At 35.3% G+C, this 24213-nt stretch overlaps 1 protein-coding gene across 1 annotated transcript in view; it reads left to right on the forward strand.

The window, feature by feature from the left end:
• The first annotated feature begins 2183 nt into the window (after nt 1-2183).
• The window catches only part of LOC140152959 (serine/threonine-protein phosphatase 4 regulatory subunit 3A-like), a 39748-nt gene continuing 17718 nt past the window's right edge, over nt 2184-24213 (forward strand). The window contains 10 exon segments of the mRNA XM_072175513.1: nt 2184-2458; nt 11799-11854; nt 13765-13863; nt 15758-16003; nt 16005-16203; nt 16206-16381; nt 18611-18754; nt 19794-19838; nt 22975-23091; nt 23431-23485. Coding sequence (XP_072031614.1) covers nt 2317-2458; nt 11799-11854; nt 13765-13863; nt 15758-16003; nt 16005-16203; nt 16206-16381; nt 18611-18754; nt 19794-19838; nt 22975-23091; nt 23431-23485 — 1279 coding nt within the window. The 5' untranslated portion in view covers nt 2184-2316.

A 24213-nucleotide genomic window follows, 5' to 3' on the forward strand; every position in this document is an offset into this window, starting at 1 on the left:
TTTTGGAATCTACCAGTTTATTGAAAGCGAACCCCGAAAATCCCACTTGGGAAGCTAACAAACAGAGGGAGTGCGCAGTGCGGTGACTGAATAGATCATAATTATACAGATGTGAAAATCTATCAGTTGCACACAAATCAATTATAAATCAGAGTTTTATGCTTAAATGTAATGGCCCGAGTATGCAAAATGGGCAAGTGGACTACGGAGAAGTCTATAGTGTTGACGCGGAAGTTAATCTCTCATCAAACATCTAGCGCGTCTTGTACTATACCATGCTTAGTACTTGTGGTTAATGGACTGATAAACAAGTATGCTTGACTGTGTGTTTTTATAGAGAGCAAAGTCCCGGGGTAAAGTTCTGCTTAAAATTCAAAGTCCATAGTCGGATTTTCGGGGTTCGCTTTCAATAAACTGGTAGATTCCAAAATCAGAATTGTTCAGAATAATATTGCGTGCCAACTACCTTACGTCTTCTGATATAATGTTTCCTATATTAGGATGGGAATCACTCCCAACTCGTGCAATGTACTTCAAATCACTGTTAATGTTAAATGTCTTAACGATATATCACCACAGTACCTTATCAACAGGTTTTCTTATGTACATGAAAAGCATAATGTGAACACCAGACAAGCTGCGTCCAATTTATTGGCTCTACCGCCTTGCACAAATGGTTATGACACTGGGTACTTTAAGGGGTGGGGCATGAACGTTTGGACAGTATTTATTTTGGAACATTAGAGCACATCAGACATATCGAATTGCATTCTGAATACGAAGAATGTCCTTCTGATATCAAATAATTTAGATTTTTTGAAATTCGCAATTTAATACACATTTTATGGCAAATCATTAAAAATTGATATTTTTGATATTTAACAGTACTTAAAGTAAACTTTATAAATCTAATGATTTATACTTAAAGTGTATGTAGGTGGGATGAAAAGCCGACGATCAATTGAAAATTTTGACCTTTCGTATTGAAGATATGGATTTGTTTTCCCAAAACACCAAAAAAATTAGGTCTTTTTGGGAAAAAATCCATATCTTCAATATGAAAGGTCAACATTTTCAATTGACCGTCGGCTTTTCCTCCCTGCAGCATACACTTTAAGAATATATCATTAGATTTATATAATTTACTTCGAGGACTGTTATATATCAAAAATTTGAAAAATATCAAATTTTTATAATTTGTCATAAAATTTGTATTATATTGTGATTTTCAAAAATGAAAATTATTTGATATCAGAAAGACATGCTTCGTATTCAGAATGCGATTCGATAGGTCTGAGGTGCTCTCATGTCCCACAAAAAATACTGTCGAAACACAATAAACGCTCATTTTAGATCCCTTAAGGGTGGTCTTAACCCTGGAATTATGGACACTTTCGGGCTTCATAACTGCTAAATTATTAGTCTAAAGAATATAAAAGTACACATTTTTAGACTGGAAATGACTTGCTGAATTCATCTGTGAGGTCTAATTTGGGCCAAAATGCTCATTTTGGGAGAAAATCCCAAAAAAACGGGTTTTTTGGCCCAAATTTTTTCGTGCAACGTAACAAAAAAATTGTTTGGCCAAAATTTTTTTTTATTAATTAAAAAAAAAATTTTTATTAATTAATTAATTAAATTAATTAATTAATTAATTAATTTAAAAAAAATAGATAGATTATAGAATAAAAAAAAAAAAAATAAATAGATAGATAGATAAATAAATAAATAAATAAATAAATAAATAAATAAATAAATAAATAAATAAATAAAAAGATGGAATTGTTTGGCCAAAATATTTTTTTTATTAATTAAAAAAAAAATTTTTATTAATTAATTAAATTAATTAATTAATTAATTAATTAAAAAAAAATAGATAGATTATAGATTAATTAAAAAAAAAAAAAAATAGATAGATAGATAAATAAATAAATAAATAAATAAATAAATAAATAAATAAATAAATAAATAAATAAATAAATAAATAAATAAATAAATAAATAAATAAATAAATAAATAAATAAATAAATAAATAAATAAAGTAAGAAAAAAAAGATGGAATTTTATTGATTTCTCTACAGAGAATGCAGTTCATATCAGCTCTTCATGTACTCAAAACTTTGTTTTTTAAATTTACCGCTAATGACCCAGGTGCAAAGGTCAGGCTGGAAACCCGTCACGACTCCTCAGCGCAATTCAAGATGGCGGCCGATCGGACTGTGTTACGAAGTTGTTGGGCCACAAAATGACAACGGATAGGGTATTTTTGAAGCCTATTAAGTTAAGAACAAAAGTGTCTGGGCCGTAAAAGTCAAAATGGCAGACACCAGGAGAAGGGTTAAATTATATGTGTTGAATGATGAACGCCAGTGGGACGACAGAGGCACCGGACATGTATCGTCCTGTTACGTGGAGCGACTCAGCGGGATGAGCCTGCTTGTGCGATCGGAAACGGATGGTATGATTTTTCAATTTAAATTGACGATTACGCTTTAAAGCATCATAAATAACACTTGACCTGTATGATGGCTTTATGAAAAAGAACCAGATGATGGTAAAAGATCGTTCTAATCTTATCCCCACCAAAATGATCATCATGATCAAGAATGTCAATGACTGTTTTGAAATCATGAACATGATGATGAAATAAATAAACAGCATGAACAGGACATCCATGGATGAGCCAATCATGAATATAGTGAATGCATGAATATACTTAACTGTTACTCAGATTTCCTTTTACAAATTAAGCGAACTGCTAGCCGTCCAGTGCGTATTATTTTGCACATGTATACGTCGAACAACTGAATACATGTAGCCTTGTAGGTAGTATCCAAACCTTAGATTTAAGTACCGGGGCCCAAACACAATGCATATTTACATAGAAATTTGAATTTTTTTCGAGAACAGGTCGGTGAAGGAAACTTACATAAATGTGTTTTCTATACTTCACTTGACCCAAATATATGATTTTTTTATGGTGATAATCAAGTCTATGTAAGTTAAATACTGAAAGGCTCCGTCAGTTTCGATCCAAAATGTTGCCAAATTCATATAGTAGATGAGAGGCAACCTAAAGCTGAATTTATATGCGATCGCTTTTGCAGAAAAGCGATTCTCACGCATGCTCAATGTTTACTTCAATGTTTACTTACATTTCCAGAGCGTCAAGCCGATCAAACGATTGAAATTGCTCAGGCAAAAACGAGGTCGCTTTTGCAAGTTGAAGAAATCTCAACTTCCCAACAATATAGCTTGACACGTGAATGCATCAACCAATCATTTCCAACCAACTGGATCTATTATTTTGCAAATTAATTTATCTTTCTCGATTATTAACTTTCGGTGATGAATTAATTCAAAGCAATAATTATTGATGGACAGTGTTCGAAATAAGCACGTATCCTCTTGTCCAAAAATCACTGGGGACAACCATATTGAGCTATGTACTTATCCCCTGGACATTATTATTTGGATTCTTTGCAATCAGAAATACGACATATTTTGGGGACCACCAAAATGTTTTGAGGACAAGCAGAATTCATGCTTTAGTTGTCCTTGGGACAATCTCCATATTTTCCTTATTTCGGACACTGGATATGGATTATTCTAAAAATGTATTTTGTGACATTTCGAATATTTTAATTGTCATCTGCAATCGCTATTGCCGTGTTAATATAAATGCAAAAGCGACAGGCGATGCATCGCAAAATTCGGCGATTGCCCATCACTTTTTCACAACCGTTTCATCGCAATCGCTCGGTGATGGAGTATAAATTCAGCTTAACACATTTGCTATAGAAAAATTATCAAATTCGTGGACATCGTGGAACATACTCTTTGCGTGGCTGTGCGTAGTAAGCAGTTGTACGCAGATAGCCTCGCTAATATGGACGCGTAGAGTAGCGTTGTACGCGCGTGTAGTTAGCATGATTAGGCCGCGTAAAATTAATGTTTTGGTTCTCGTCCGGAGGATTTTCAGGATTTGACGAGGGAGGGAGGTGTTTTTTTTGTTTGTTTTTTTTTGGGGGAGCAAGCGGAGTTGGATTTTTGCTAGTGTTGGCTGTGCATCCAGTAACTGCAATATATGCCCAATGCCCCCCCATATATTTGGGACCTCCTGCCCAGCTCCCCAACCTCCTTCCGAAGTTGAAGAAAATTATAGCCGCCTTGGGCTGTTCATTTGTTTCAAATATTTGACTGTTTGAGTTTGATTTGAGTGAAGGAATAAAATTACCGAATGCACTTCTAATTATTCAGTCGGTATGAATGGCCTTGATGCGCTGTCATGGCTGTCAATTCGATTCGCAGCGTGTACAATACCGTCTCGTTCTCAAGTTCCATGTCATGATGCAACGCATGACAACAGGTTGAACACATGACAACACGTTTATTTGCTTTTACAAGCTTATTATATTAGTATATCGTAAGAAGCGAAGGTATTTACCTTGGTGGACTTTGTGACGATCGATGTTTGCACTTTGCACCAGCAGCCTACGGCACCAGCACTGCAGCAGCACTCGTACTCGTGTGTCAATTTTCATCAATTTTTTCGTCAAGCAGAATTAAAAAGATCTCATACCCATGTGTTATATTAGGGTGGTCACATGAAAATTTCAAACCCACCCCTGGAATTACTTTTTCTGTCAGGATTATTCCTGCTGCAAAATGATTTTAAAAACTTTTTGAATCAACTCAATCGGACAATCCGTTGCGAAGATACAGCCTTTTAAAGATTCACAAAATTGGCCATTTTTACCCCATTTTTAGGAAAATCCTGATTTTGTCATAAATTTGCATATTCACGGAGCGATAATTGTGGGAATAAAGCCAAAGAAGGCACGAGATGTATTGTTTTTGTTTATTTAATGTTCATTTATGCAAATATTAAAAATCCAGGGTCATAATTGCTATATTTGCTTCTTTACAACATTTTTAAAATGGCTGAAATCACAAAAATAACTCTTTTGCCAGGACTTTTAAGGTAAATATATGTGATTTTCACAGTTGAGGGCGCTATTATGTGCCAATTTTGACCTTCAAATGCCTGTATTTCCTAAACTACACAACCAAATTGTCTGATTTTTGCACAGGATTTTGCTCTGTGGGTCTAGATTGTAAAACTGAATATAGCATAATTGTACATCTTTGGGGAAATAGTTTTATTTGATGACAAAAAATTATTTTGTGCGTAACTTTTTTATGCGTGACCGTACAAAAATGCTATATTCACCTTCATTACGAGCAGAATATTTTCTATCCAATTAGGTAGTCGGGTTTGCACAGAAGTTACTACGAGACAAATTATATGGAATTCAAAATGCCCAAAAGTTTTCCAAGTGCTGCAGAATCTGTTACATTTTCACCATACATTTGTGTATATAGGCAGGGGTACACACAATAGCTAGCATTGTGGCCACCCTAGTTATATTATAATCGCTACACCTCGCTATGGTGGTGCGAGACTATCAACATTCTAGCGATATGAAAAAGCATATGAGACCTACGACTAGTCTCTGTCGAAGCTTTCATGGTTCGCATTTTTTGTATGGAGCATCAAACACGGTCTGCCAGGACTGTTAAGAGAGGTAGTTTTAAAGAGGCCCCAGGCAGCATCAGACATGAAAATAGAAAAGTAAAAAAAATTGAGGGGGAAAAAATCCGCGAAAAAAACGATTTTTTTTTGGTTTTTTCCAAAAAAACACAAAAAATCAAAAAAAAAAAAAAAAAAGCATGCGGCACCCCAAACCGAGGCGGGCGGGGACGAGAACCAAAACATTAATTTTATGTGGCCTTAGTCGCAGAGTAACAAGCGTAGTTGAATGTTCCACGATGTGCACGAATTTGATAATTTTTCTATAGTCAGCCAAATTCGCCTAGACCGGGGCGCAAACACAATACATATTACCGTAACTACCCGGGTATAAACTAAAAGCCCACCTTCAGGTATAAGCCCACCCCCTATTTTTCAAAACATTCTGGGAATAAGGGTGCACTCGGCTATAAGCCCAGTACCGTACTAAATTTTGGCCAAGTTCTTAAATCAAATCAATGCTTTCTCTCACATTTACATGTAAGAACAAATAATATAAAAAAATATCAGTTGATAATTAACATTGGGGATGATTTTTCTTATTTCTAAATTCATGCACTAGCCTAGGCACCGGAGTTTCGCGCGATCGCGCAAAAAGCGCAAAAAAATCACGATTTTGGGGGTCCATCTAGTCGGGATTATGCACTTTCAGTTTCTCACGCGTTTGAACGGGAATTGGATTGCGTACTTTTTCGATGTCTAGTAATTTTCTATTCTATATTGTTTGGCAATAATGTCTTTTGCCAATAGTATGTTTAAAGTTGTAATTTTGTGTTTTTGATCGCAAAGATCCGATATTTTCGTTCCCGATTCAATTCTGAACCCTTCGCAAGGGTGCCGATTTCGCAGAACTTTGACGATAATTTTGCCTTTTGGACACTAAAATGCATTCGATCCTTAATTTTGTTTCAACCGAGTCTTAAATTAGCAAGCACAATAAGGTTGGTACCACTTTTATATACATTGATAAAATTTTAACGATTTTTGTTCAAGTTTCTAACCGGGCGCAAATCGTTAAGTGTGTATTTCCCATTGACATCCAAAATGGGAAATACGAGTCTGATGGACATAGGAACGGCGTCCATGAGACTCAGCGAGTCTAGGTCCATCGCGATTTTGGTGGTCCATCGTGAATTTTGAGAATTTTGCCAAACACACTACTTTTCAATGTAAATTCACCAATATTCCATTAGCCCAGCGCCTGTTTACATGAGTCCAGACCAGCACAATATCCTCCCCGGAAGCCCTTACGTGATATGCAAATGTCTGATTTTTTCCATGACGTGTTACCATGTGTGGTAGTTAATTCTTTACATCGATCGTATGTATGAGTGACGTCATTAATCATATGCATAATTGATTGAGCGAAGAAGGGTAGGATGTCACAGAGCGCACGCGAGATATACGAATCAGTTCATGACAAAAACAACATTTGGACGCCAAAAAAGTACAGTTATGCATTAAAATGTTTATTGTACAGTACAGTAGTAGCTTTTCACATAAAATTTGCATTGTTCACATAATGTATCAACTTCATGGAGAGAAAAACATCGGACTTGCACGTGTGAAATAGGTGCAGAATCGCATACTTGATTTACTTCAATTGCGTGTGACTTCATCAATGGATACAAAAAGTGGTGGAAAACGCATTTTCGCGCTTTTTGACTTGAATTTTCGCGCTTTATAAAAAACCGGCCGCGCATTTTGCCGATTTAAATCACGCGAAACTCCGGTGCCTACACTAGCCCCTCCCCGGCAGTGTTCGAAATATCACATGCATACATGTACACATGCACAGATGCATGTAACTTTGTCTCTGTGCATGTAGAATTTTGCCTGTGCATGAAAAATTTTGTGAAAATCAGCCAATTTTTTGGACAAAAGTTGTGCATGTAAGTTTTATTTTGTATTTCGACCCCTGCTCCCCGGTTATAAGCCCACCCCCATTTTTTAAGTGAAATCTGCCATCTAGGGGGTGGGCTTATACCCGAGTGGTTAGTCTGGTTAGTGGTTACGGTACATAGAAAGTTAAAAGAACAGCTAGGACAAGGAAACCTACATAAATATGTTGTCTATTATACCTCACTTGACCCAAATATATATGATTTTTTTTGGTCGCGCATGCGCCGAAATGCTGTTTTGTTAGCTGAATCTTTTTGATGAAAGTCAACTTTGACAAGATGTACGGTAACTTTGTTACGGAAAGTGCTATTTTCCGAACATGATCCAAGATTGATTGGCGAATGACGTGATATTCAATTAGCCAATCAGAGACTGACTTCATGTTTGGCTGTGCGAATGGTCTTTGCAAATTCTACTATGCATGTATAGCAGGGTTCCCGTTAAGGATTTAAAAATGTGCGTCATGTTTGACGCAAGTTTGCTGACAAGGTTGAAAAAACTTGCGTCCAGACATATTTTTGTGCGTCCATCTGAAATTCACGATCAATCATACCGGGAAACGCCGCGGAATTTCATGATCAGAACGGCAGCCCCTTGTTGCTAACACACGTACCCGTACCCCGGGTCTACACTTCATCAAATGTTGATTGTTAAAATAAAATAAAAGTGCATTTTCGCTGTGATATTCCATCTCCAGTAGCTATGATAATTTTTCTAATTTCTGTGTCAGTTTTGGTCGGAAACGTGGTCAGAAACAGCTGCAAAAACATGCGCAAATTTTCGTACTTTTACTTCCGGGTTTCTTTAATTTTAAAACGGGTTGTTGATGCTATAAAAGCTAAAACACGCGCTGCCACAAATAATATTAAAAAAGGTTATCATTTGGATTTTGTCTTTAAAATTGCTTTTATTCATCGTAACAATAATACTAATTAAGGAAACATAGATTATTTATGAGAAAATAAACTTAAAACATTAAAAACTGAATATTGTCAGCTTGTGATAAATAATTAAATAAACAGCAACTGCACGGTAGCCGCACATCATCAATCCAGCAAGCTTTGTAAACAAAGCATCAATGGGGACTTTCCCATCAAACAGCGATCGTACGGAAAGCTTGCAAAAAGTGCACGATTTCCAGACGTTGCATTTACAAATATTGCAGAATTTCCTACAATTCTTAAGCAGGTGGGTCAAAATTTTGGGGCTTTTATTATCTTAAAAATATAAAAGAATAAAAATGTCTTATTTTTATCATCAATTAATGATTAAATTTCGAAGTTTTGTCTGCGTCCACATGCATGTGTGATATGATTAGCCATGTGAACTTGCGTCCAAATTTGTAAAATACGCGTCTGGACGCAATGACGCACACTAACGGGAAGCCTGATGTATAGTGTGGTTCATTCCAAGTTTGAAAGTAGTAACGTCGCATCAAAACAAGGGATATGTTCCAGGAGTCCTCTATAGCTCTTAGTTGCATTTGCAAAATTGCAATTGAGCGATTTATAGCTCCTCTAGATGACTCTAGTTAAAAATTCTTTATGCTTTAATGGCCACAGGTGCAAACAGCTCTTCTTGAAGAGACCAGAAGAGCAATCTACAGCTCTCTTCTAATTTTCAAAAGGCAGTCACTGTGGAACCATCAATACAATAAATTAAAATTAATATTTTGGGGCATTGTTTACGTTTGCAATTACATGCATTATTAATATTTAGAGAATAAAGGTATTGTTTTTAGCCGCTGGAGTGCATCTATCGTCTCATTACAACGAGGTGAAGCCGAGTTGTTTTATGCCAACAATAATGATATTTAGAAAATATTTACTCAACCATCAACTATCAAAAGACTGTGGATTCTGGATTCTAGTCCGAGTAATTAATGGATTATTGTATCATAATATGCCTACTGCGGTTGCAGTTGCATACCATGATTCTACACTGACGTATAGAGAACATCATTCACAAACTTTCACACTTCTGGGACCTAAAGATTATAAGGGATTAAACGCTTGAATGATGTTGTTCATACTTGCATCTACTGCCGCAATCGCCGTCGATTATGTATATATTTTCGATGATAAATATATTTCACTTCAAAAGTTTGTAGTTTTCATAATTACAATTTGTTAATATTATATAAAAAGCATACATAAGTCTATAATTGTAAGAGTATCGGATCATTTTGAATTTTAATAAATGCGAAACGCCGGCGGTAGAGACCAGCAATAAATGTGTATAATGCCGCGATTCTTGCAGTAGTTTTTATGAATAGAATACAATAGCGGATACAATAGCGGGTACAATGGAACTCTATTACGGGCAAATAAACGTTGTCGCGTTGCTACAAATAAACCTTGTTGCGTTGCTTTTTTCATTAACTAAACGTTATTTCATTAACTAACCATTATTTTTTAAAATTTGGAAAACCTCGACCGAGGTTTTTAATTGGTGTCAGTGTAGTGGCCCGGCCTGGTGGGGTTATGCCCAGTGCACTGGCTGGGGTTGTGTAGTTGTATAGGGAGCGGTCAGCTGACCCATTTCGAAAATCATGGCTACAAGTATCACCGCCCCGGGCTACGCTACCAAGTGATCTTTTTTGTAATCGGAGTAGGCGACGGAAGTAGACTTATGATCGCTGCTCAGTGCCCTGCATTTAAAAGCCTTATGCAAGTGTGGTAAAGCACATGCTTGTGAAAATGTGTATGCACTTCTGCGTTTGCAAACTTGTGTTTGTCGGTTATGCACTTGTGTTTGCAGGTACACTTGGATGGGCGGGTTCGCATGCGGGCGGGTTCGCATGCACACGGGTTTACAAGTTTTTGTGGTATTGTATTTGGTGACAATCATGTATTGATAACTAAATTTCATGATAAATTCTACCTAACCTCATACATTTTGAAAAGTAAACTAGATGCAGACACATGGTGACATTGTGAGTCCATGTGATCTCTTTAAACTACAATTACTACATTTAAACTTGAGTAAGTGCGATACCACATTCACACTCTCAGTCCTTTATTTTTGAGGAGCGCGATCGCGCAGGCGCTCCTACCATGCACCTCAAAGCATAGTCGGGAGCGTTAATAACAGTGCCCCTTATTTGGAATTACAATCATTTCAAACAAAATGTCAAACAAATTCTGAAAGACACCCCTTCTGTACAGTCGGGTCCTACGCCACAAACTGTATATGTAATTACTACAATGTATGCTTTATTCATTGATGTATCCTCAAAAGAATCTTAAGGGTTAGATTTGAGGGGCATAAGTTTACAGATAATAGCCAGGAGGGGTTCACGAGCACCCCCTTGTAACTAAATTCTAACATGAGTTTTAGCACCTCTAGGACATCACAATTAGGAATTTTGATGTTACCAGTGAAAAAAAATGTCCCACGGGGGTCAAATGGGGGTCATATTTAAAGTAAGGGGGTCAAATTTCAAAATTGCTCAGATTTTGTTAAAATGCACATCAAATTATTCCTCTGGTCATAACGATTGAGAAAAAGTATAGTTTAATCTATCTGTGACATTCCGTTTTTTGAGTTATAGGCCAAAAGCGTTAAACCAAGGGACGGTCACTTTTTTGTTGCTCCATTGGGGTCAAAATTAAAAATGCTCCGATTTTGGACGAAAGTGGTCTCTAATTGCTCGTCATGCAATAAAAAGCCAAATCAGAAATTGTTTGCATTGTCTAGAATGCTTTGTTACCCCAGTAAAATTGGAAAATATGTCACCGTTAATACTTCACAATAGGATTCAATGGGGGTCAACCTTTATTGCCAGATTTTGGTACTAACAAAGCATTCTAGACACTATAAACTATTTCTGATTTGGCTTTTATATTGCATGACGAGCAATTTGAGACAATTTTCACAAAATCGAGTATTTTTAATTTTGACTCCTATGGAGCCAAAAGAATAGTGACCGCCTTGCTTTCGCGTTTTGGCCTATAACTCAAGAACGGTATGTCGCAGATAGGTTAAACTATACTTTTTCTGAATCGTTATGACCAGAGGAATAATTTGATGCCCATTTTACCAAAATCTGAGCAATTTTGAATTGTGACCCCCTTACTTTAAATATGACCCCCGTGGGACTTTTTTTTTCACTGGTAACATCAAAATTCCTAACTGTGATGTCCTAGAGGTGCTAAAACTCATGTTAGAATTTAGTTATAAGGGGGGTGTTCGTGAACCCCTCCTGGCTATTAGACTAAACTGAGGTGCCATGTGATCAAAATGACATGTACCGGTATTGTAATACTATATTTTCTTTTTGTATATCTTTTGTGCATTTCAGGCTCTGTGTTACTTGAGTCCAAAATTCAACAGGATACTGCATACCAGAAGCAGCAGGTAAGATTGAAATAAATTGAATCAAATGCTCAATTAATGCAACAAAAAAAATTAGCAAAACTTAAAAACAGGCCTCCAAAAACCGCGGGAACGCGGGAACGGCGTTCCCAGAAAGGTCACAGAGGTCACAGAAAAAAAAATGCAAAAAAAAAAAAAAAAAATGTTTTTTTTTTTTTTTTTTTTTTAAATTTTTTTCGAAGGTTTTCGGCGACCTTGGAGAACCACTGGACCAATTATGAAACTTCAGGATCATTCACAGTTAATTTATAAAAAAGGGGTAAAAATCAGAAAAAAATTACGAAAAAATTACAGTTTGTTATCCTTATATGCAAACCATTAACTAATGTTTATTTCTTCATCTATCACATATTATAGATGCATTGGTTTTCCATGCATTTATAATACATGTATGTGATAGATGAAGAGGTAAACACAAGTTAATGGTTTGCATATTAGGATAACAAACTGTAATTTTTTCGTTTTTTTCAATTTTTTTTCCAAATTATCTGTGAATAATCCTAACCCTTCAGAATAGGTCTAGTGGTTCTTCAAAGTTGCAAAATACTTTTAAAAAAATGTTAAAAAATAAATAAAAAATTGTTTTGAGTTTTGACAGTAATACTTTGAAATTTTAAGTTGTGTTTTTTTGTGAAAAAAGGATGTAAATTTTTATAGAAAACTGTTCCAAAATAAGGCTCAGATTGCATGAGAGAGCATCTAAACCCTGGACCCGGCCGTTAGGATTTCGCCAGCTCATGATGTTCGCTTCTGGCATACATAGGCCTATTTCAGTTATTTCACAGAAAATTTTCAGCACTTGTCATTAAGTTCCCAGACAGCAGAAAATTTTGTGTCTTTGTGTAAATGAAATGATGTAATCCCAACATTTCTTCTTGTTGGTTGTCCAATGTTAAGCCATGCATTATAATAAAAGTCTTCGGTGCACATGCGTATTGATGTACATGTCTTATTTCTCCCAAGTGCCCAAATCAGATGTATCAAAGACATGAAACCGCTTGTGAAGTTACACGGTAGCCCCGGTATAGACATGCTTGATCCATAATTTGGTAAATTGCTAGAGCAAACAAAAATAGAAAATAAACGTCAATTTTAAATCGTAAAATGTGTATTATTTCGTGAATTTCAAAAAATCTTAATTATTTGATATCAGAAGGACATTCTTTTTTTCAGAATGCAGTTCGATGTGCTCTCATGTCCCACAAAAAATATTGTCCAAACCTTCATACCCCACCCCTTAATATTAGGCCAAAAAAAACCAAGTTTGTTTCCTGTAGCGCGCGCATTTTGTTTTTGACGGCTTTTTTGCGCAATTTTTTTTTTCACTTTTGAAAGTGAAAAACTACTGGAGAAAACATCACACATTTTTTACTACTGGAGAAAACATCACACATTTTTTAAATACTTTTTTAATCTGCAGGTTGAAAGGGGATTATAAATATTCTTGAATATGAAGAAATGTGATTTTTTTTGTGTGTGTCGGAAAGACCCACTGTAAATTTCCATTCCAATTTGCAGCAAAAAAGGTTTTTTGTTTTTTCATTTGAAGACATGGATTATAAAAAAAAATATATAAAAAAACGCATTTCGCATTTGACTTTTTTGACCTGCTGCAGGAAACAAACATGGTTTTTTTTGGCCTTATGCCTCAAAGTTTCTTCACACGCATATGATAAATACGGGAAAGTAAACAACACTGGCACAAGACAAGACTGGAACAAATGAAATTGCTGCGGAGAAAGGAAAATTTTGTGGTACACCACAAAAATTAGTTAGACCCTTGTTATGGCTTACTCCATGTGCGCTTTGCCAACCTGATAAATCCATTTGAACACATTTGGAAGCGCAATGTATTATTATTATTATTATATATTTTTATCATTATTGTATAGGAAACATTGATAGTTTGGTCAGAAAATGACAACTATGACTTGGCCCTCAGTTTTCAAGAGAAAGGTGGTTGTGATGAGATTTGGGAGATCATTTGTCAGGTAAGAAACTTTATTAAAATTAAAATTATTTATCAAAACTTGTTGACATTCAAAAAATAGCTCTGACATATTACAGAGTTAACTAATAAAATGCCTCAGTGAATCTGAGTTCAGGTGTACCTGGTAACCTTGACCTGTTTAACACTTAACTGCACAAAGCACCCATTTACATGTACATGCACTGCATATAATTATGTAGAAACACAACACACTCTGAAGCAGCCAAGCTAGAATAATAAGTAGGCTACTTCAATCCAGAATCAGTCTAGGTGTATTAAGACTTGTATACACAATGTATATATGTTTGAACACCTTTCCTTTTTAACAAGTTCTGACATAAAATAAGCATGCATTAATTTTGAACTTGGGAAAGAAAAGAAAGAAAACAGACCTGTTTAGTTTTGTGTTCTGGTTATGGACCTATGAGATTGAAGCCACATGAAGAAAACAATTCATGTAGATCCCGTTCAGTAAAAGGGATTATTTGTCCACTGGATGAGGCTGTGATGAGGCGACTAAGCATGTTTATACCTCACATTACCAACCTTTCATCTTCACATGTATTTTAATGTGGTCGCCTTCACCAGGTCGTTTCTACTGAATTGCAAATGCAGGGGTAACCCATTCACAACTCAATTTTTTTTTGTGTGTGTGATCTGCAAGGCAGATTTTGAATGCGCTTGCTGTATTGTAGTAAGCTATAATGTCCTGTGTACCCACCAAATCTCCACCCGAACTGTTTCTACTGAGAACGTATTCACCACTATTAATCACCTTATAAAGAGGGTTGTTACTGGTATTCTATGCACCGCCCCAAATCACTAGCAACCATTTGCTCAGTAGAAACACACTGTATGAAATCATGTGCTACTCTGTGTGTAATAAAAGGTGTATGAAACTTGTACAATGTACATAGTGTAAGGCTAGGCAAAGAAACATTTTCATGTCACAAATCACTCACTCATGTTGCAAGTGTGCTTTTGACATGTGGAAGTTGATTTTTTTTTTCAAGTTTTCAAAAATTTGGAGAATCCTTGGTCATAGAGCCAGTTGCTAGGATCCTTTGAGGTTGATTTAAAAAAAATTGGGAAAACAAATATAAGTTTTCAGAAGTTATTATTGTAAATTGTATTCACTTAATAATTTATTAAGAAATGCATACAAAACCAATTATTTTATAGAGCCTCAAAAAGAATTTGCACTGAAGGTGCTTTAAACTTTAGCACTTTAAACTACACACTGGTAACAAAAGTTATGTATATAGGGGCAAGGAATCCAATTACTTCTCTGAAATTTCAGTGATTCCAGACGAGTGGTTCATTAAAAAATGAGGTACATTCTAGTGGTACCTCTTATCATAGATAACGTACCGCTTGTCTTAAGTCACTGAAATTCGAGTGTAGTAACTGGATTCCTTGCCCCTATATACATAACTTTTGTTACCAGTGTGCTATTATTTTTTGAGAAAAATGCAAAAATAGTCACAAATTTATCAAGGGGTGTAGTACCACCTTAATATAAAAAGTCTAAATAGGTGTGAATTGAAATATTTCTTGACTCTCCACTTCAGTCATGTTTTTAAAACAAAACAGCTAATAAGAAGTGTGAAGAAACTGTTTTAAAAATTTTCAGGATAAAAAAAATGTAGTTTTAACAAGTTAGCCTGCCACAAAACCAAAAGATAAATGTTTTTAGCTTTTGTTGTGTTGATAGGGCAGCGAATCACTGTAAAATTGAAAGATGTTAAATTGGTCAGATTTGTATCTGAATGAATCAAATAGAAAACATTTGTGGAAACAGTTTTGCAATAAATTTATAGTTTCACTCCCACAATTTATAAAATAATAATTCACCTATTATGTTTTGTGATTATGTTGATATTGTGAATCTGCAGGTACAGGGTAAGGACCCATCTGTGGACATCACTCAAGATATTATGGAGGAGTCAGAAGAGGAGAGACTTGACGAAATGCCAGATGCAGCATCTCCTATAGAACTCCCTCCTTGTGAACTCAGCAAATTGGATGAAATCTCAGAACTCTTCTGCAATGTTCTGCCCTCCCCGATAAGGCGTGAGAAACTGGCGATAGCCATAGAAAGCGAGAGCTACATCAGGAAACTTGCGGAATTGTTTCGCATAATGCGAGGACTTGGAAAACATGGATGGCTTGCACCACCTGTATGAAATTATCAAGAGCACAATACTGCTTAACAAAAATTCCTCCTAGAAATCATGTTTTCAGATGACCTTATTTATGAGCGTTGTTGGCTGTTTAGAATATGATCCTACAGTGCCATCGGCTCACAGACACAGAGAGTACTTGAACTCTAAGGCCAATTTCGAGAGGTCATACCTATACAGAACCATGAGTTATTGAACAAAATTCATCAAACATACAGGGTGCAGTACATTCAAGATGTGATTTTGCCAACACCATCTCTGTTTGAGGAAAATATGCTGTCCACATTAAGTTCCTTTATCTTTTTTAACAAACTGGAAATAGTGAATATGATTCAGGTAAGCATAACCTGTAAAAGTGGATATTTTCTCGGAACAGTGATTTTCGCTCAATGCAGCTATCACAAAAAATGTGTTTTATATATGTACATAACATGTCTATGTAAGTGAAAAAAATTGACAGCGCAAAAAATTGCACTATGAAAATTACCACTTTTACAGTATTCTGTAGGGTTGATTTTATAAGGCAAAAAAAAAAAGGTTTGTCTCACGAACCCGCGCGCATAAGTATATGATAACGATTCAGCGCATTAGCCTTTGTGCCACTGCTATCTCCCAGGGGTAGAAATTTGTCTCCAATGTGAATCAAACTTGCAATTGATTCAGGCAGAAGAATCTTCACTCAAATTACTGATTATCACTCAAATCCCGGGGCCACATTTTTAAAAAGGAAAGCTTAGGACCTGCAATGGATTGGGACTGTTAAAATGCATTCAACAATACACTGATCATATGACTTGTGAGAATGATGCAAATATTGTTTCACTTGTTACAAAAACCCAGAAAAAAAAACAAGTCCGTATAAAAAAGGACAAGACTTTATAAATTTTTATCAATTCTATCTGTGATGTATAAATGAACAGAAATGGGAATCAAATCTGATGTGGGTACTGGGTAACTTATTTAAAGAAGGTCACTGAAACTATGGCAAGCATTGAGTAAGTATATAGAATATAGGTGGCGCTTATACAGTTGTCACTTGAAGAATTGTGTAAGGTGCGCTTAAGTCATTAGGGGAGTCAATAAAAAGTAACATCATAAAAAATCGGCCTTAAAGAAGTTCAGAACTAACTTCACCGCCAAAAAGAAAAAAAATCAAAGTCGGAACTAACCATCTCTACAATCTGTTTAATCTCCTTTTTGGTCATTGACTTTTTTGTCAATGTATACAATTCAATTCAATTATGCCCTAAGGTCAGTTTGAGGATTTTAACACGACTAATAATAATATTAAAAGAGCATTGAAAAATAACTGAAAGAACAATGGCAGTAGTAGTAGTGCTACAAAACGGCAGCTGGATGTATACTGTAAATTGCGATGTAAATTGTAAAATGTTAAATACTGCAAAGTGATATGTGACATGATCAAGGGGAATGAGTCGGATGTCGCTAATATTGTTTTTGAGATATTGACAAAAACAGTATTCAAATTCTTTTGTTTTATATTGTTTTCAGCGATTGATAAACTGCTCATAACTCAGTAACCAGATGTCCGATTTTGATGGGGTTTGCATCAAAATGTAGCATTTGTAATCTGCCAGAAAATGATGTACAAAACTTATAATTGAAAATGACTCATTCCCCTTGATCATGTCACATATATATGCTTTATTCTGCAACATAAATTCCACCAAGCTTTGCTATAAAGTATCAGAACAAAAGTTGGAACAATTTTCACAAATTTAATGTTCCAGTGGGATTTTAGCATGCTTTGGGATTTTTTAAAAAAAAAAAAAAAAAATTGACCTGCCAACCCAAATAAATTTTGAGCTGAATGTACAATATTTGAACTGTGACCACATATTATACAAGGTCCCAAACCATGCATGACCAATGTATACATGTAGTTCACCCAGTGGCTTTTGAAGAATATATGCAATACAATATATAGGAGATCATTATTTTTCAGCTTATCAGCTGAATTTGGCTTTTTTTGCTGTACAAATTTACACGTTTTTATGTGTCACCCATATTTAACGTACAATGCACAATCTAAGAACCCTTCCTCAGTAATAATAAATGTCCCTACCACTTTTGTATTTGGGATCTCTGGAATGATTGGTGTCTCATGGACATAAATTTATATCAAATTGACTGAAATTCTCTACCTGTATGAGATATTTCATCACAAATTTAATGGAGACCAACCCTGACCCAGGCACCATCTTACCATGGTAATCAGAACTCTATTCCCTCCTGCCATATGGGTTATCAGGAAAGAGGTAAGAAAATAATCAATCAACCATAAGTTAGTAGTAAGAGGCAGGTTTCATTCAAACAAGAAAGAGTAAGTTCCTGCTTTTATTTAAGGTTGCTAATACTGGGCACATTTCCCTCTTGGTTGACAAGCTGGCAAGCGAAACATCATTTCAATGTTCACCAGGTCATTTGAAGTCAAAGTGTTGTATTTTTAAACTGATAGTGAATACATTCATTTTCACAGATAAATCTTGTCTGAGTTCTTGGCCCAATTCTGTCTTAACACTTTTGTTTTGTGTGTGTCTTCAGGAGGATGATAGGTTCTTACCTGAGCTCTTTGCTCAGCTCACAGATGAGAACACAGAGGATGGCAAAAGGAGAGACTTGGTGCTGTTTCTCAAGGAGTTCTGTAATTTTGCACAGACACAACAGAACAGAGATGGTTTCTTCAAGGTATGTATCAGAGGTAGTGAGGTTTTCACTACCTTATCACCAAATTGGTTGGAATGATAGAATGACAATGTCTGTATGTGCTGCTATCATATGTGTGAGTTAGGACAGTAAATAATTTGAGTCCTGAAGGACTCCTGTTTATGACTTGAATAGTTTGAGCCCTGATGGAGTCTCTGGTTATGACAGTGAATAATTTGAGCCACGACTCACGTCTTTTCTCATGAATAATGGAACTAGCAGGAAATTACCCTGGGGAAAAAAGGTAGCTGTTTGTCTCAGTTGCTTCTATGAGAGCTTGGACAGCTGATCCAGGCTGTGATGGTTTATTGTGGTGTGTGTGTGCTTCTTAGCTGCAAATCACTGATGGTGTTATGGGCCAGAGTAGTCAGTAAATTCTTGTGCTGAGGCTTGTGGGCAGTGTTCGAAATAAGCAATTATCCTCTTGTCCTCTAGTCCAAAAATCACTGGGGACAACCATATTGAGCTATGCACTTATCCCCTGGACAAGCACTATATTTTATCTCTAAAATATGACACATTTTGGGCATAACCAAAATGTTTTGAGGACAAGCAGAATTTATGCTTTAGTTGTCCTCGGGACAATCTCCATATTTTCCTTATTTCGGACACTGCTTGTGGGTTTATGTCTGGGAATAGCACTATAAATCACTGCACCTTTTTTTTAATAGATAGATTGTTGTCCAGGTGTACTAGTTTCTGGTATTATACAAGATTAATGATTTGTTACAAAATATTAGCAATTTTCTATTGAATTGTATTTTTGTCATCAATTCTTTAGTGGTGATAATTCACTAGATTTCTTTTGTACATATATGGCTTGGTTTATTTACTAGTTTGTTGTAAATATTTTCTATTTTAACGAGGTATTTTTTGAAAGGGTGCTTCAACTCGGGCAATTATGTAACTAACCAGAGAATCATATTGTTATTAGAAATTGACATAGCATTAGTGTGAATATTTTATTTACTTCAATTTATTTAATTTGTATAACATGCACTTCCCTCGTTTTGATTTTCAGGCTTTGTCAAATTTGGGTATCCTGCCAGCGTTAGAGGTAATATTGGTAAGTGTGAAAGGTTTTCCCTGTCCCAATTAGAGGAACCACAACTTATTAAGTTCCCCAGAATGCTTTTTGAAATAAATCAAAAAAATATTTTTCACTATCCAAAAAAGATAGGTGTAGCCTTATTTGTTGTACATATCTAGACCAATTTCTAGCATCACATATCATTGCTTTCAATGGTTCAATGTGTAAAACAAGTGGCCGTTTTAAAAGTGGCATCTGAGTCCACAGATGTCAACTCTCAAAAAATACAATAAGCTAAAACCTACCTAGAGTGTTTCTATCAAGAGAGTGAGAAGAATTGATACAATTACTATCAGAGTAATTATTCCTGCATGTAAATTGAAGCTCTTTGGGCCAAAAATGGTCATCACCTACTATTTGCTATTTGAGTAAATTTAAGGGTTATTAAGGGTACTAACCGATAACTTGTATAGATACTGAAATATTAGTTGTCAAAGTTGGAAGTAGCGCCCTCTCAATGCGACGGGACGGAATTTGTAAAAGACATGTAAGATTTTTAACATATTATTGAGAGTATGGAATTCTTTGTTTATTATGTTTGAATGTCCTTTCACAAAGTTATTTCAAACAAGTGCCAAATTCTACCCGTCACATTTTTGAGCACAAGTTTTTTCTTGAGGGTCAAAGAATAGGTCAAATTAGGTGAAACTTTCCAAGATATCAATTACTGATGCAATTGACACAATAACCAAAAAGTAAATCAACCGTCTTTGGTAGGTGCTATAACGCTCCAACATATTCTTGGCGGGACGTTATTCAAGTTCGACAGGCGGAATTGTTTATAGAATCCCATAAGTTTACATATATTAATTTCAATAAGTAAATAAGTAATTTTTTATACCAAAAGTTTTGAAACACTGACCTAAAGATATATTTCCAGTATCACTTTAGTTTGTCATTATACATAATTACGCATTAAATTAATTCAAAATAATTCAAAATCGGACACATCATGTTTTTCTCTAAAACTATAGATATTTTTTGGATAATTAATGTTGCAATGACCAATCAATTAATAATTATTAATGCTAAAGCAAAGCGATAGATCTAGTAATTTTCTAGTTCATGGTGTACAATTTTATTTAGTGGTCCACCAGTTTTAAAAATAACTTAAAATCATAAATGATCCCATACTGTTCTATTAGGGATTAAGGACGATTTGAGGTTTTCAAATCTGTTATTAGACCTGCCAGTATAGACCTATCAATATGACAAATGCAATTCAGATAAGGCTCTGGCGAAGAAAGTGGGATCTTTTTCACCAGCAAACAATGTGTAAATAAAGTTCCGTCCTGTCACATTCTGTCCCGTCGCACAGACCTTTTTTTAAATTTAAGATTCTCATTAATTAACCAAGACTTAAAGTCTTACAATTTTTTTGTCAATAAAAGAGAAGGGTAGCTGGCTGAAGTTTTTATCTGCACCGAAAATTAAATTGATCTCCACTAACTTGTGATAAAATATTAACAAATGTCACATGTTCACAAAAAGCAAGAATTTATTAATCCAGCCCATTGCACATGTTTGTTTTCATTGCCAGTTGTTGTTTTTTATGGTAGTCTACTGTATTGCCTTGGACCCTTGTTTTTACGAATGACAAGAAATATCTGAAATACCAACAGCTAAAATGATATGGATTAAAATGTGTATCAAATTTCTGTCCCATCGCACTATGGTACTTTAACCTCGGGCACTTTTGTTTTGTTCAATTGATTTCTGCATGCAATATATCATTTCAGGTGGCTCTAATAACTTTGTAGCCATTGGCAATGGCAGACAAAGATATTTGTAGCGCATATATACAAAGTAATTTTCTTTATCTGAAGTAATCCCAAATGCATAAAAAGGGCAAACAAAATCTTCACAATAGTAATAGTTGTTGTGACAGTTGATAGTTTTGTTGCTGCCAAGTTAAGATCTCAATTATTCATATTTATATTCAATTTATTACTGTTTGCTATTTTTAAGCTTTTTTTTAATGAAAAAAATTTGTAACATCTGCAAAGGTTTGAACTCAACCAATTTTTATGGCACTAGTAAAGAGAGAGATGAACAATATTTTGACTTTTCCACCCTATGATATTTGTGACATCCTGTATATCAACTTACAAAATTGTCTTCCTTTATTGTTTGTAGGATTCTGACTTAATGAGCTGAGTTACAAGATTTCATTTTTGTGTGAAAGTATGTTTTTTTTTTTCTTCTGATTTCCAGCATAATGCATTTTGCCATCAATTAATGTCTGCTGGCCATCTTCGTGTCATTGACACTGTCATTGACCGCCAAAGTGCTTCAGAAAAGGGTGAACCATACACAAGATATTAACCCTAGAACACCTGACCCATATTTTGTAACACAGGATTGCAAAAGGGGTTTGCAATTTTCAATTATAAACATCATATACCGTTATATTTGGTACCAATGAATAGCTATGGGTCTCCTCTATCCAGTGATACCAAAATAAGTACAAACATGCCCCACATAATGCCGCTATGATGTCATAATGTGATGGCACCCATGCAAATTTGGGAAATTCTGGCTATGTACAAAAGTATAGTCAAAATTGATTTTCAGCTAAATTTCTACAAAAATGTGATTTTCACCAAATTGTTTCCTCAATATAATGGAAATGACTATTTCAAGCTAACTAACAAGTAAAAAGTCAATAGGAGGGAAATAAAAATGATTTTACTGTAGAAACCAATGGTGGTCCTCACCAACTCCTCCTCTATGGTCATCTTTGACGGCCGGTCCTACCCCTGGGTAAGGTCCTGGGTAAAAATTTTATCACTAAATTGAGCACAAAGGATGGATCTACGATTAGTTTAGGTCGTTTGAGCGTAAACGCATGTTTTTTTTGTGATGGATAAAAAATCCTAGGGGTGGGTTGTTACAACCCCTCCCCCTCGTCGTTCTAGAGTTACAAGATCTTGACTTGTGTTTTAGGTTAATTTGAAATTGCAGGGTTGGAATCTACTACATGTAAAAAGAATTATTAATTTAAAATGACAAAACCTGATACAGGGGTCAATTATTACATAATTTCCCCCAAAGTCAACACTGGCCAAAGTCGTCCTTTTCACTCAACTTTCTCTTTTCTTGATTATGACAGAGTATGGATGATACTGATGTGAGGCAAGCTGCAATCGATATCTTCGCCTACATTGTGGAGTTCAACCCTTCCATGGTGCGGGAATTCATCATGCAGGAGGTCAACACACAAGACGATGTAAGAACTTTATTTTTCTGCTTCTTCTTTCATGTGTGTGTTGATGTGTGGGTACTCGCATGTAATCACCTTTCTTGTTCTTACACTGCCAACCATGCATGGGCTAACATTTAACTTTGGACACAATTTCTGTTCCAATGTTAAATCAACTTGAAATGCCATTAAAACACTTTTTTGACAAAAAAAAAAAATACCGGCCAACCAACCTTGACTTTTGAACTTTCAGGGCAACACAAACTTTTCTTTTTTAGGCCCTATTAGAATAACATTGTTGTGTTGCAGTATTCATCTCTTTTTTTTAAATTAGAATCTTGAATTGTTGTTTGTTTTCTTTTGCAGGATGTTCTTTTAATCAATGTACTAATTGAGCAGATGATATGTGACACAGACCCAGGTAAGAGTTGAAACTACATTGTTCTTAAAAGTTGGTAAATATGAGGATTTGATCTTTCTATAAGTAAAGAGGTAGTATCAGGGTACTGAGGTTTTACTAAGTGCTGTAGCAAATGTATCTTGCCAGCCTTTCATCAATATTACAATGTACCTGCTACGTGAAAGTAGCAAATTTTCCGTTAAACAAGAAACAGAAAAAAAAGAATTGTGTGTTGGTTCATCTTACCTGCCAAACTACATGTAGTAAATAAATATATCAGGTAGACCCCATTTTGATGATAAGAAGGATTGATACTCATTCAGCTGTAATGATGCTTGACTAACAGCTTTTTTTATTTTCTATGATAATTTCTTTTTCGGCTCCAAGTATTGTTGTTCATAACAATCCAGGGATAATCAAGAGAGGTAAAAGAATGTGGAAGGCTAGGCACAATTTTGCCCGTTTCGGTACAGTGCACATAAAAAATAGTAGTTGTTATCTCAATTGGGGGGTGCCTAGTTTTGTTGGGGTATACTCACAGTTAGTTTACACTGTGAGTGGGATTGTCCAATCCAGACTAACGTGTATGTGTAGACTTGGCATTCTTAACTGGTAGGGCTTACTCCAGTGACAGAAGCAGAGAGTTTTTTTTTTTATTGGTATGGAACATGAAAAAAAAATTCTCTCAGTAAACTTATGACATGTAGAATGATCTTTTATCTGAATTTATTGTACATTAGCTATGTAAA

Source organism: Amphiura filiformis, chromosome 5, assembly GCF_039555335.1.
Source record: "Amphiura filiformis chromosome 5, Afil_fr2py, whole genome shotgun sequence".
NCBI classification, from domain to species: domain Eukaryota; kingdom Metazoa; phylum Echinodermata; class Ophiuroidea; order Amphilepidida; family Amphiuridae; genus Amphiura; species Amphiura filiformis.